Genomic DNA, 12,338 nt, shown 5'->3' on the forward strand with positions numbered 1-12,338 from the left:
TTTCCTGGCATGGGTAAATAGGCGAATGTTGAGAAGAGCGGGGAAAGTCCCGTTCTAGACATGTTAAGTCAAAGGTAACATGAAACAACATCCAGGTGGAGAGAGGAAGCAGGCAGCTGGATGTGCAGGTCAGGAACGCAAGTCACGTCCGAGCCGACAGTCTGCAACTGGGAACCATCACAACTAAGATGCCATTTACAGGGATGCCTGAGAGGCCATTAGTTAAGCAGCTGCCTTCGGCTCAGGTCATGATCCCAGGGTCCTGGGATCGAGCCCCACATCAGGCTCCCTGCTCAGCGGGGAGTCTGCTTCTCCCTCTCCATCTGCCTGCCACTCTGCCTACTTGGCCTCTCTATCTCTCTGCCAAATAAATAAACAAAATATTTTTTAAAAAAATATGCCATTTATATTCACTGGAACTGCTGACCTCAAAAGATAAAGTTGGGAGAGTAAAATGTACTCAGAGGCAAGCCCTGAGAAACGTTATCCTCTACAAGTGGAATCAAGTATGACAAGCAGCCAGGTAAAAGAAAACCAAGAGAGGAAACCGTACATGGTAATCGCCTGTTGTCTAGCTCCTCAACAAAGTGAACTCCTTGGGGGCGCCTGGGTGGCTCAGTGGATTAAGTCTCTGCCTTCGGCTCAGGTCATGGTCTTAGGGTCCTGGGTTCGAGCCCCACATAGGGCTCTCTGCTCAGGAGGAGCCTGCTGCTTCCCCTTCTCTCTCTCTGCCTGCCTCTCTGCCTACTTGTGATTTCTGTCTGTCAAATAAATAAATAAAATCTTTAAAAAAAATAATAAAAACAAAAAACAACAACAACAACAAAAAAAAACAAAGTGAACTCCTCGAAGGCGGAACTGTGACCTGTTCTCCACTCTATGGACAGCACCCATTGATACAGTATTCCATTCGTGTAAATATCCTGTCACTTCCTCAGCCAGCCACCCCACGGACATTTAGTTTATTTCCATTTTTGAGATTTTAATAAATGTTGCCAGGAGCATTTTTGACATCTTGAAAGAAAGGAAAAAGCAAGGAATCAAAGAAAACTTCTTTGTTTAAACAGGTAAGCATACAAAGCACAAAGAAAGATGAGCACTGGGTTTACATCCCACGTGTAATCTTGGCCAACGGTTTCCAGATACTTGCCGTTGATTTGTCTGTGACCAGTGCATTCCAAATACTCGTCATGGCCTGTCGGATGCCCAAGTTGGGGTCAAACTGGTAACGATAAAGACGAGGAACTAGCTGAGGCAGAAAAGGAGCAAGCTGCTCTCCAGCTCTGGTGGCAATCACGTTAAAACCAAAAGCAGCACCCTAAAAAAATAAGATGCTGCTGAAGTGACTCAGACACAACTACTGTGGCAAAATGTTAACACAGTAAATCCATGAAGATCACAAAATTCTCCCCCCAGACTTGTCCCTGAGTGTCCCAGCTTTAGCCATAACAGCAACCATGTGGTGGTCTGGTTTTCTCTAATCCCAGACTTTTACAAAACCTACTGCGTGTCAATCACCACAGTCAGCCAACGTAGCAGGTTTGGTTTGGAAGTGAAGAGTAAAAACCGTCCAGCGACAGCAACTTACCTTCCTCGAGTTCCACATTGCATGATGGTTGGCTAAATTCATAAATTTATACACCAGATCTGGCTGACTGAGATCACTTGCCAGAGAACAAAGCTCCTTGTAAGTAGAGAGGCCCTGGCTTGGAAACAAACAAACAGAAAGTATCCAATGTATCTCTCTGTTTCCAACCTAGTAAAAGTTACGTCAACAATACCAATATTAGGGCGACATTTTTAAATTACGTTCTCAATCTCATCACCACCGAGGAAGAGAATGCGGTTGACAGGAATATAAGAAGTCACCTAGTTCAATTACTGACAAGGCCAGGTAAGTGACCTGAAGGCCCCTGGGACTCCCACCGAGGTGGAGCCCTCACCCTGCCCTAGCTGCCACCCCCCCACAAACACCCCCCACCACCAGGAGGCAGCTCAGCAATTCCTTGTTACCTTCTATCAGGAGAGTTCCTTAAACACAACTTGTATCATCCCTAAGTCTTCTCGAAGCTACAACACCCCAATCATTTTTAAGTTTTTATTTTAATTCCAGTTAGTTGACATAGTGTTGTATTAGTTTCAGGTGTACAATATAGTGATTCCACTTCTACACATCACTGGTACAACACAAGTGCCCGCCCTGATCCCCATCACCTATCTGACCCATCCCCTCAGGTCACCCCTGGTGACCATCAGTTTGTTCTCTATAGTTAAGAGTCTCCATCTTGGCTTTCCCTCTCTTTTTTCCCATATAATCATATTTTATTTCTTAAATTCCACATGTGAATGACATCATACAGAATTTCTCTTTCTCTTATTTCCCTTAGCATTATAATCCTAGCCTCATCCATGTTGTTGGAAACGGCACGACTTCTTTTTTATGTCTGAATAAATTGTGTGTGTGTGTGTGTGTACACACATCACATCTTCTTTATCCATTCATCTACCCCAGTGAACAGCTAGGCCACTTCTGTATCTTGGCTATTGTAGATAATGCTGCTATAAACATAAGGGTGCATGTAGTCCTCTGAATTAGTATTTTTGTACTCTTTGGATAAATACCCAGTAGTATGGTGGCTGGATCATAGGTAGTTCCATATTTAACTTTATGAGGAACCTCCATACTGTTTTCCACAGTGTCTGCACCAGTTGGCATTCCCACCAATAGTATAAGAGGGTTCCTTTTTCTCCACATCCTTGCCAGCACCGGTTGTTTCTTGTGCTGTTGAGTTTAGTCATTCTGACAGGTGTGAGATGACATCTCATTGTAGTTTTGATTTACATTTCCCTAGTAAGTGATGTTGAGCATCTTTTCATGTGTGTGGGGGCCATCTGTATGCCTTCCCTGGAGAAAGAGCTGTTCATGACTTCTGCCCATTTTTAAATTAGATTGTTTTTCTGGGTGTTGAGTTGTATCTGTTCTTTACATATGTTAGGCGCCAACCCTTTATCAGATATGTCATTTGCAAATATCTTCTTCCATTCCATAGGTTGCCTTTTAGTTTTGTTGACTGTTTCCTTTACCATGCCGAAGCTTTTTATTTTGATGTAGTCCTAAGAGTTTATTTTTGCTTTTGTTTCCCTTCCCTCAGGAAACATATCTAGAAAGAAGTTGCTTTGACCGATGTCAAAGAGGTTACTGCCTATATTCCCTTTCAGAATTTTTATGGTTTCAGGTCTCACATTAGATCTTTAGTCCTTTTTTACTTTATTTCTGTGGATGGTATAAGAAAGTGGTCCACTTTGGTTCTTTTGCATGTTGTTGTTCAGTTTTTCCAACACCATTTGTTGAAGAGACTGTCATTTTCCTATTGGATATTCTTTCCTGCTTTGTCAAAGTTTAACTGACCATAAAATAACAGGTTTCTGGATATTCTCTTCTGTTCTGTTAATCTGTGTGTCTATTTTTGTGCCAGTACCATACTGTTTTGATTATAGCTTTGTAATACAGCTTCAAGTCTAGAATTGTGATGCCTCTGGGCTTCATTTTCTTTTTCAAGATGGCTCTGGCTATTCAGAGTCTGTTGTGGGTCCATACAAGCTGTAGGACTGCAGCACGCAATCTTGAGAACGCCTTCTGAGTCCTATTAACTTTCCTCTGAACAAATAATATTTATTCAAATACCCGATCATTTGTATTAGTTATTCTGTGAAAAGAAAGCACTTTTTAAAAACTCAGAAAAAGGGGCGCCTGGGTGGCTCAGTGGGTTAAGCCGCTGCCTTCGGCTCAGGTCGTGATCTCGGAGTCCTGGGATCGAGCCCCGAATCGGGCTCTCTGCTCGGCAGGGAGCCTGCTTCCTCCTCTCTCTCTGCCTGCCTCTCTGCCTGCTTGTGATCTCTCTATCAAATAAATAAATAAAATCTTAAAAAAAAAAAAAAAAACTCAGAAAAACTCTATAGGGAGTAAATGGAACAAAAATAATTTTTGATGTGGAAATAGTGAGCTATGGGAGAAAGTCAAGGAAAGAACAAACAGCTGCTCTCTGGCATTGCAGACAACACGGAAGCTGGGCTCTATGTGACACCACAGCAAAGCCCAGCCAGCTGCACAGTCTGACCTGAGGGTGTTTAGAGGAAAACCATCAGTGTAACCACAATGGAATAATGATAAGATAAAGGAGGTTTAAGGCTCTAGGAATCAATTTGAAGTGCTAAATTGGTGGACCCCACAATATCCAGCAGAGCCGCCCCCTAAAAGCCAAGGTGCAGCCGATGCCGAGCTGTGCTGCCAGGCGGCCCCTCACGACTCAGCTGGCTGGGAGCTAGTGGAACAGCCCCCAGTCCAAGGTCAGGTCCTCCCCTAGAACAGCTTCCCACCAATGGCTAGTCACTCAGGGAATGCAAAGCCTAATGAGGGGACGTGAAGGCCTGGACCCTCAAAGCAGGACAACTCTGAAGGGCCAGCCCAGCCCAGTTCCAGGGGTCAGGATCTGCTTAAGTGCTGGCAGCAGGTCAGCTCCTCCTCAGGCCATCGGGCCTCTCCTGCCTCCTCAATCCCCCAAGTGATGAGCCTGGGGCATTCTTCAGGCAGCTTCCAGCACACAAAACTCTACCTCAGAGTCTGTTTCCCAAGAACCCCAATCTGAGACACTATGCTTTCGCCACAGAAATGTTCTTCTTCAACTAACACACATTTCCTAGGAGGGTGGAAATCAGTGTCGTGAGTGCCCGTTCACAGACGGAAGGTGTTAATGATGACTGATCAGTGGGTTTGGCACACTTACCCATCGGGTGTTTTGCCAAGGCTTCCCCCTTGAAATACCACGGTCTCCCCAGAAACTTCATGTTTAGCTCTGAAGCAAAACAACAGTTAAGACTTTATATCAGCCTCGAATTTTTCATACCAGCATTCAACTAACTGATTCATTTCTCTTACAGACTGACAAAATCAAACTCCACAGCAAGTATGTCATAGCGCAAGATGTAAAAGTCAACTAAGTCCTTCCCAGTCAGCCTGAGAATTCTGTAAAACTAACTCTAGGATGAACAAAAGAGATGTAAAGACATTCCACATCCATTTAAACTGAATTAAATGTGGTCATCCATTAAAAACCATCCTCCCTGCAAGGAAGGCAACATAAAGCAGTAACCAATTACAAGAATGACTGCCCCTCTCATCCTCTTCACAAATCAGACTCTGAAAGACATGCAAGCTTCCCCTCCACATCTTCATTTTCCTGACTAAATTAGCCAACAGCAATTATGGTATTATTATAATCCAAAGCCTTGATTGTCCTGAGATCATTCAACTTTCAAAGCTTGACCTACTGGCCTGTTTCTGAACAGTAGTTTGGTTTACTTCACTGTACTGTCTAAACAGTATACACTGAATAATTAAACTGCTACCCACCACATAACAATCACTGACTGGAATCTACAGACTTAATAAACAGGAACATCAAATGCTGAATTTTCCTTCTTCCACTACATATTCTCAGTATTTACAAACCTTGTTGTACATGTTTAAATCTGAAATGTACAAGTTTACTGTACCTTTTGCCAGTCATAAGCGTCTCCACAAGTGTAGAAACCAATTCCTGCTGGTCTTGCTCATTGCCCAGTTCATACACCAACCCAAGGCCCTTTGAAGCAACATCTTGGCTAAGTTCTGCACAAAAGTCAGACAAAATAGTATTATTTTAAGAAAAATGTGCCTTCTGGCCATTGTCGTATTTTTTTTTAATTGTAGTAAAAATCCAAAATGATATCCAAGTAAAGACATGAAAACATAATCAATCTGCCTATTTTATTAAAACATATTAAGTCACCTCAGTGGACATAGCACCAAAGGTCCCTGTAAATAAGAACTACATTCACAAAAGATCCAACTCACAAATCAAGTCAACCCTGCTGGGCCTTAGTGCTCTGTGTACTACAAGTCACACGCGTGAAAAGTACAACAGTCTCACAGATTTTGATATAACCACCTCCAATTTTTTAAAAATAAAAAGTCAATATAAGACTGTATGTTTAAGACAATTTATAAAACAAAGCTACTATTTAAATGTCTAACACATTTGCTCTCTCCTGGTTTACATCACAAAGAGGAAAGGAACAAGAAACAGAAAGAAGCTATTATTTATAAATATTAACATTAAAGAAGGCCTTCACGCCATTTTTTTTTTCATTTTTGATCTTTTTAAATTTAAATTCAATTAATTAACATATAGTGTGTTATTAGTTTCAGAGGCAGAGTTCAGTGATTCATCAGTTTTATCTAACACCCAGTGCTCATTACGTCACATGCCCTCCCTAATGTCCATCAGCCAGTTACCCCATCCCCATGCCCCTCCCCTCCAACGACCCTCAGTCAGCTCCATTTTTAAATGCAAAACTAAGAAACATGATCTAATTAGTCAAATCCTTCCTTTATGTTCATTAATCTAGATTTTTTTTAATTTAAAACACAAGCTTAATGAAGTTTGGGAATCAAATATTTACCAATAACTTACCATCATTTTCCGACAAAACGGAAACAAATGCACTCTGGATTTCTTTAAGGTGAGACTGAAAGAAGAAAACAGGTGTTTAGAACACAAACTCTACTGTCTTGGAAGATAAGAAAGGATAAGAATCTCCTCTTGGGGCATACAACACCTCATAAGAGTCTTCCGACCCAAGACAGCCACATGCCCGATTATGCTTCGTCTGAAGGCAGCCAAATCACCTGAAGGTTGTAGACTTACAACCTTCCCATCCTGATAGCCTGACCTTATGCCTTTAAGTTCAGAATCATCTTCCAGCCAATGTACATCAGGCTGCCATCCTTCATTCACAGCTTCTTCCAAAATAACTGTTAAAGGCTAATGGCCCTCGCTATCAGCACTGGCCATCACCTTCATACACTTGCCTTCCTACTGCCTTTTAGTCATAAATACTTCAAAGACGGTTCCCAACAGTGCCAAGCACATTTCTAGCATGGCTTACCTTCACTTCTTTATGGGTACTTAGCTTCCTCACAAGAGAAAGGAGCCAGATGCAGGCCGCTTGCCTCACGTGTGGGTTGGGGCTGACGATATGTTTATTTAAAATCACATCCAATACCCAGGGGACCACATCATTCACTTTGGCTCCTGGGGGGAAAAAGGGATGATAAAATCAATTCAAATAAATGAAAAGAGTATCCTAAAAAATTAGATTTTAATGCAACAATCCTAGAACATATTCAGGTCTAAAAGGTTAAGGTGTTTAGGTCACTGAAGGAACTGATAATCATCCATTTCAGAAGCACAACACATACGAGACCACAGGACCCATACATAAAGTGTCAGAAACTGCACACTCCCTCACCCGCACAGTCACTGAAGCCAGAGCACCCTCACTGCAAAGGGACGTGGAGCGCGAGCACAAGACCTGAGGCTTCACTGTGATAAATGTGAATAAAGGATGAAGGGACGGGTGACTTGGGAAATGTAACTATGCCTCGACTTCTGAAACGGGCTACGTGCACCAAGCCTCCAGGAAAGAGCACAAGTTTGAAGGGAACACACCGCTAACTCCCTTACTTCCCAAAGAACTAAAAAAAGAAGTTCTCATTCATTTTGTCGTGTTCACTCTCCTTTAACCAACTATCTTTCTTGACTGAACCAAACTGGTAAGACATCTATAAATAGCTAAAAAAGAGTTAAAATGGAACGCATGAATTTTTTTCTTTTGCCTCAAATGTGGTAACAAGCCCAGAAAGGGTTCCTTGAGGACCAGGAGAGGATTAGCTGAGCAGGAAGGTACCAGCAGGGGGCGTATATTCTTCTTCCGTCACCAGCCAGGCATCCCGGGCAGCCACGGAGCTGGTTCCAACAGCTGCACTGGTGATGGCTTCCCCGATGGTGAACTGCAGCTCTATCTGCTTGGCCTGCAACAACGGAAACAGCAGCCGTGAGTCACAGAGAACATTTCCCAAAAACATCCACTTCCACAAAAAGGCTGTCTCAGATCTTGTCTGTCAACACGCTGTTTTTCGTCTTTTGCCTGGATTGCTCTCACCTAACCTGGGGGGGGGCGGGGGGTCCAACCTCACGTTGCCCTTTTCACCCTCCACAGAGCCACTAAGCACGGATTTTTAATATCTGGAGGAAAAGGGTATGGACTGAAGCCACACAGATCTCGGGGCAAATTCTTATCTTATCACACTTCTCCCCAAGTGGTTACAATGTCAATGACACCCAGGGAGAACCTGATGTGTATATAATTCATTCTCAAAAAATTCACATTAAAAACACTGGATTATGATTCCAGAGACCTGGATCCTAACACTGGCTCTGTCACTCAGCGGCCTTAGTCCTCAACTCCAACCTTTTTCCTGCCTCCCACCTCCCACTCTCTTTCTCTCTCAAATAAACAGAAGAAAAAAATCTTTTAAAAAAATAAAAATAAAATCTCACAGCATGCAAAACTCTAGCTAAAAAATGCCTCTGGTGTGAATAACTAACAATCAGATAGCAATATAAATACCTCCACAGAATCCATCAGACCTTGCAAGAGGAGTTTCTGGTGAGGAAAATCTCCATCCCCAACTGGAAAATATCCCAGTGTTTGAATTGCCCGTTCTTTCATCTAGAAAATCAGAGAATGTTTTTGGTTTGTTTTTTTTTAAACAAAGTATGTACCAGCTTTATCCCAGAACAGTGTTTCTGAAATGAGATGACAGGGAGGGCAGTCTGTCTAAAGCACTTATGCATGCAAGTTTTTTTTTTTTTAATATCCAATTTTACAGAATTATGTGTATAAAACATTGGAGGTAGAAAGACATAAAACTGAGTTCCTTAAGGGTCCATGGCGGCAAAAGAAGAAGGAAAGCCTTTAAATGAGGTTTATTATCCATCAAACCATTTACAAATGTAGATTCTGGGCCCAGAGGACCTAAAATCAAATCAGAGCTTAACCATGTTATTAGCAGCCTTTACAGGTATGTGATCTCAGGCAAGTTATCCCACTCTCTGCAACTCCCATTTCATCATCTGGGAAAAGAGAGATGACAAGCATACCTACTTCACTAGACCTTCTGGAGAGTTCCATTAATTTACATATATGAAGCACTGGGCATATGCCTGGCACATTACAAGTGTTCAACAGTGGCCGGTGATCACCAATTAGTTAACAATAGCTAACAAAAACTACAGTGTGATGTTCTCAGGAAGTTTTAAACAGTACCTAGATCAAGGATAGAATTATGTATTTATTAAATTTGTAGTAAACTGATTTATCTGCTCATTAAATCATGTTATATTTCAACACTGAAGTACTCTGACCACAAATATGTTTTAAAGTTTATGAAAATGTCTATCTGAGACTAAAAATGATAAATGTCCCTCTCTTCAGGTATTACTCATGCTGCTTCCTAACACTCAGACTTAAAACCATTTTTGCTGTCAGAGGTTAAGATTTAGATTTGGTCTAAAATTACAAAAGTGATAACAACTATTGAACACTTTATTATGCACTTTTGCATGACAGAAGAGTTACCTGATGCAGCTGGTTTTTTTACCCAAAACCTAACAGTTATGGGCTTACATTGGAACAACTCGGCCAAATGGCACACGCACAGAGGTCGTCCACAAATCACCCCTCGCTCAAAACTAAACAGTCACCTAGACTTCATCATTCTTTTTTTTTCCTACAGTAAATCCTTCCTCCAGCTGCACTGTCATCTATCCTCATTACAACGGTGTTTTTGCTCATTTATGTATCTATGAAAAGAAAGAATTTCAGAAGAAGGGGAAAAAAGGACTTACCTTATTTGTTTCTTTACTGGAGGGTATTCTATTCAGTAAGCTCTCTACAAGATGCGATTTGGTGAAGCCAGATCCCTCACTGGGAATCGGGAGGGGACCATTTCTGCCAATTTCACCCAGGGCTGTACAGGCAGCAATGGCCAGGAGGGGCGACGTACTGTCCAAAAACGAGCCTGGAAGCACAGGAGACAAGACTGAGAAGAAGATACTCTTGCTTTTGGGGTCCAGGGCAAGCAGCAAGGGACCCAAGACTATCTTAGAGACGGCAAAACAAAGTCAAAGTCTACATTTTCTTCTAACTGGTAATTTGCTAACACTCAGTCAGTAATAAAACCACGTAGGGGGCGCCTGGGTGGCTCAGTGGGTTAAGCCGCTGCCTTCGGCTCGGGTCATGGTCTCAGGGTCCTGGGATCGAGCCCCGCATCGGGCTCTCTGCTCAGCGGGGAGCCTGCTTCCCTTCCTCTCTCTCTGCCTGCCTCTCTGCCTACTTGTGATCTCTGTCTGTCAAATAAACAAATAAAATCTTTAAAAAAAAAAAAAAAACACGTAGGAACAAGGCAGAAAGCACTTGTTTAAGGTGTTTAAGGATTTTCCCATAACGTCATCATCTCCTTCATACAGAAACATAGAAAGAAACATTCTTTCACTGTTATTAAAAACACAGAATTTATGCACCATGAAGCAAGGTTTTGTCAAGACTTGTGCCTTCAAAGTGCAATGCTGTAGAAAGAAACTAAAATGCTGTAAGAAATCTGAACCCAACTCCAGTCAGCACGAGCACAGCAAGTACCTATGGTCTCCGTGGCGCTCTGAATGAGCTCCTCCTGCTCCGGCAGAAAGTCGCCATCTGTCTCCAGGTCTTGCTGCTCTGCCATCCTCATTTTCTTTTTGGCCAGGTATCTTCCTACAGTGAATCCCAGCGCAAGCAAGGATCCATGCTGTATCTCTGGGCTCTGAAGTTAACCACACAGTACCTCTGTCACTCTCTCATACATGCAAGAACACACTGAAATAACGGTATGTTTAGGACAGTCATCTCTCCAAAAAGACATAAGACCAGAGAACAAAGTGATCATCTGAGATTCTACTGAATGCTAATGAACCTAGAGTTTCCAACACTCAAGCCTTCTGCGAAGGCAAGCTGAGTCCTGACTCACTTCAAGTAATTCCCTAAACCCACACCCACTCCAAGTCTGGGTGAAGGGACTCTCCTACCTGCTCCCTGCGGCACCCACACTGTCTTCTAGCTTGCAGCACTTACGTAACTATGCTACCATAATTTTCAAGCATAATTTCTCCCTACTACCCTACAGCCAAAAAAAAAATACAACGAGCAGATACGCATTTCTAATTTTTAAAACCCCTAAACACCAAGTAGAGGTTTGACTATTAGAAAGCACGTGTTTCCCTGACAGAACAGGCTCGGTGACAGGTGCACTAGATGGGGAAGGAGAAAGGAACTAAGATTTCCGAGCACCTGGTAGTATGAGGGATCCTCGTGTATTCACTCCCCACTGTATTCCTAGCACCGAAAACGGTGCCGATCAGACACAAGGCACTCACAGTTGCTGAATGGACTAAATGAGTCAATGCATTTTCTATCTCACTTATTCTTCATCATCATAAAAGTTCCTTTTAAGAAATGAGAACACAAAAACTAAAAACATAGCGGATGCTTTTGGAAGGCGCTCCCATTTCCCACAAAAAAGAATGAAGACAAAACTGGTAACATACATGATTGTCTTTTGTGGTCTTTATAAGCTGTTCTATCATTGACTTCAACTCGCTCCCCGACACTGTAGATACCACCACGGAATAAAACAATGCCGCCAGTTCACGCATCTCTTCTTTACTGCTATTCATCAGACTCTGAGTGGGGTAGAAAAACAAACATATCCGTGATACACAATCATCTTCCTACAGACATCATCTGACATTTAAAATCGAAAGAACAAATGATACGCTGTATTACTCGATCTATTGGTATCTGTGAGAAAATAACACAATAAGCTGCTTCAAAATAAAATAAGAGCTGAATTATATCCCAAGTCTTCTGTGCATTTTCACCAAAAATACAAGATATAAAACAGAATCAAAGCACAGAAGATCTAAAACAGAGGTCAATAAATGCTTTCTGTAAAGGGCCAAGGGGGCTCTGTAGGCCACATGGTCTGTGTGGCAAAAACTCCATCCTACCACTGTCAGGCAAAAGCAGCCACAGACAATCGAGAAATGAAGCGGGTATCTGTGATCCAATAAAACTTTATGGACACTAGAATTCTCATGTCTTCTGATTGTTTTTGAACCATTTAAAAACGAAAACCATTCTTAGCTTACAGACCAAACAAAAACAGGAGGCAAGGCAGATTTGGTACATGGACCATAGCTTGATGACCCCTGATCTACATGATCAAAAGTCAAAGTGTGGAATCATTTTATAATCAGCAAATATTCACAAGGAATAAAAAATCCTTTTTAAATCCAAAACAATTTCATGAGACTAGATTTTCCAAAAAAGCACATAACTCACACCTCTTGGTATATGAC

General features: G+C 42.1%; 1 protein-coding gene across 4 annotated transcripts in view; it reads right to left on the reverse strand.

The window, feature by feature from the left end:
• ECPAS (Ecm29 proteasome adaptor and scaffold) overlaps positions 1–12,338 on the reverse strand; it is a 63,986-nt gene that overhangs the window by 23,477 nt on the left and 28,171 nt on the right. For all 4 annotated transcript variants that reach the window (XM_032860845.1, XM_032860846.1, XM_032860847.1 and 1 more), the window contains 11 exons: positions 11,526–11,660; positions 10,582–10,744; positions 9,792–9,964; positions 8,512–8,613; positions 7,789–7,912; positions 6,988–7,133; positions 6,513–6,567; positions 5,554–5,668; positions 4,785–4,853; positions 1,589–1,706; positions 1,151–1,318 (listed from right to left, as the gene is read on the reverse strand). In XM_032860845.1, coding sequence (XP_032716736.1) covers positions 1,151–1,318; positions 1,589–1,706; positions 4,785–4,853; positions 5,554–5,668; positions 6,513–6,567; positions 6,988–7,133; positions 7,789–7,912; positions 8,512–8,613; positions 9,792–9,964; positions 10,582–10,744; positions 11,526–11,660 — 1,368 coding nt within the window. The remainder of the gene's footprint in view (positions 1–1,150; positions 1,319–1,588; positions 1,707–4,784; positions 4,854–5,553; positions 5,669–6,512; positions 6,568–6,987; positions 7,134–7,788; positions 7,913–8,511; positions 8,614–9,791; positions 9,965–10,581; positions 10,745–11,525; positions 11,661–12,338) is intronic.

Source organism: Lontra canadensis, unplaced genomic scaffold (genome assembly GCF_010015895.1).
Source record: "Lontra canadensis isolate GAN:19392208 unplaced genomic scaffold, GSC_riverotter_1.0 scaffold19, whole genome shotgun sequence".
Classification (NCBI taxonomy): Eukaryota; Metazoa; Chordata; class Mammalia; order Carnivora; family Mustelidae; genus Lontra; species Lontra canadensis.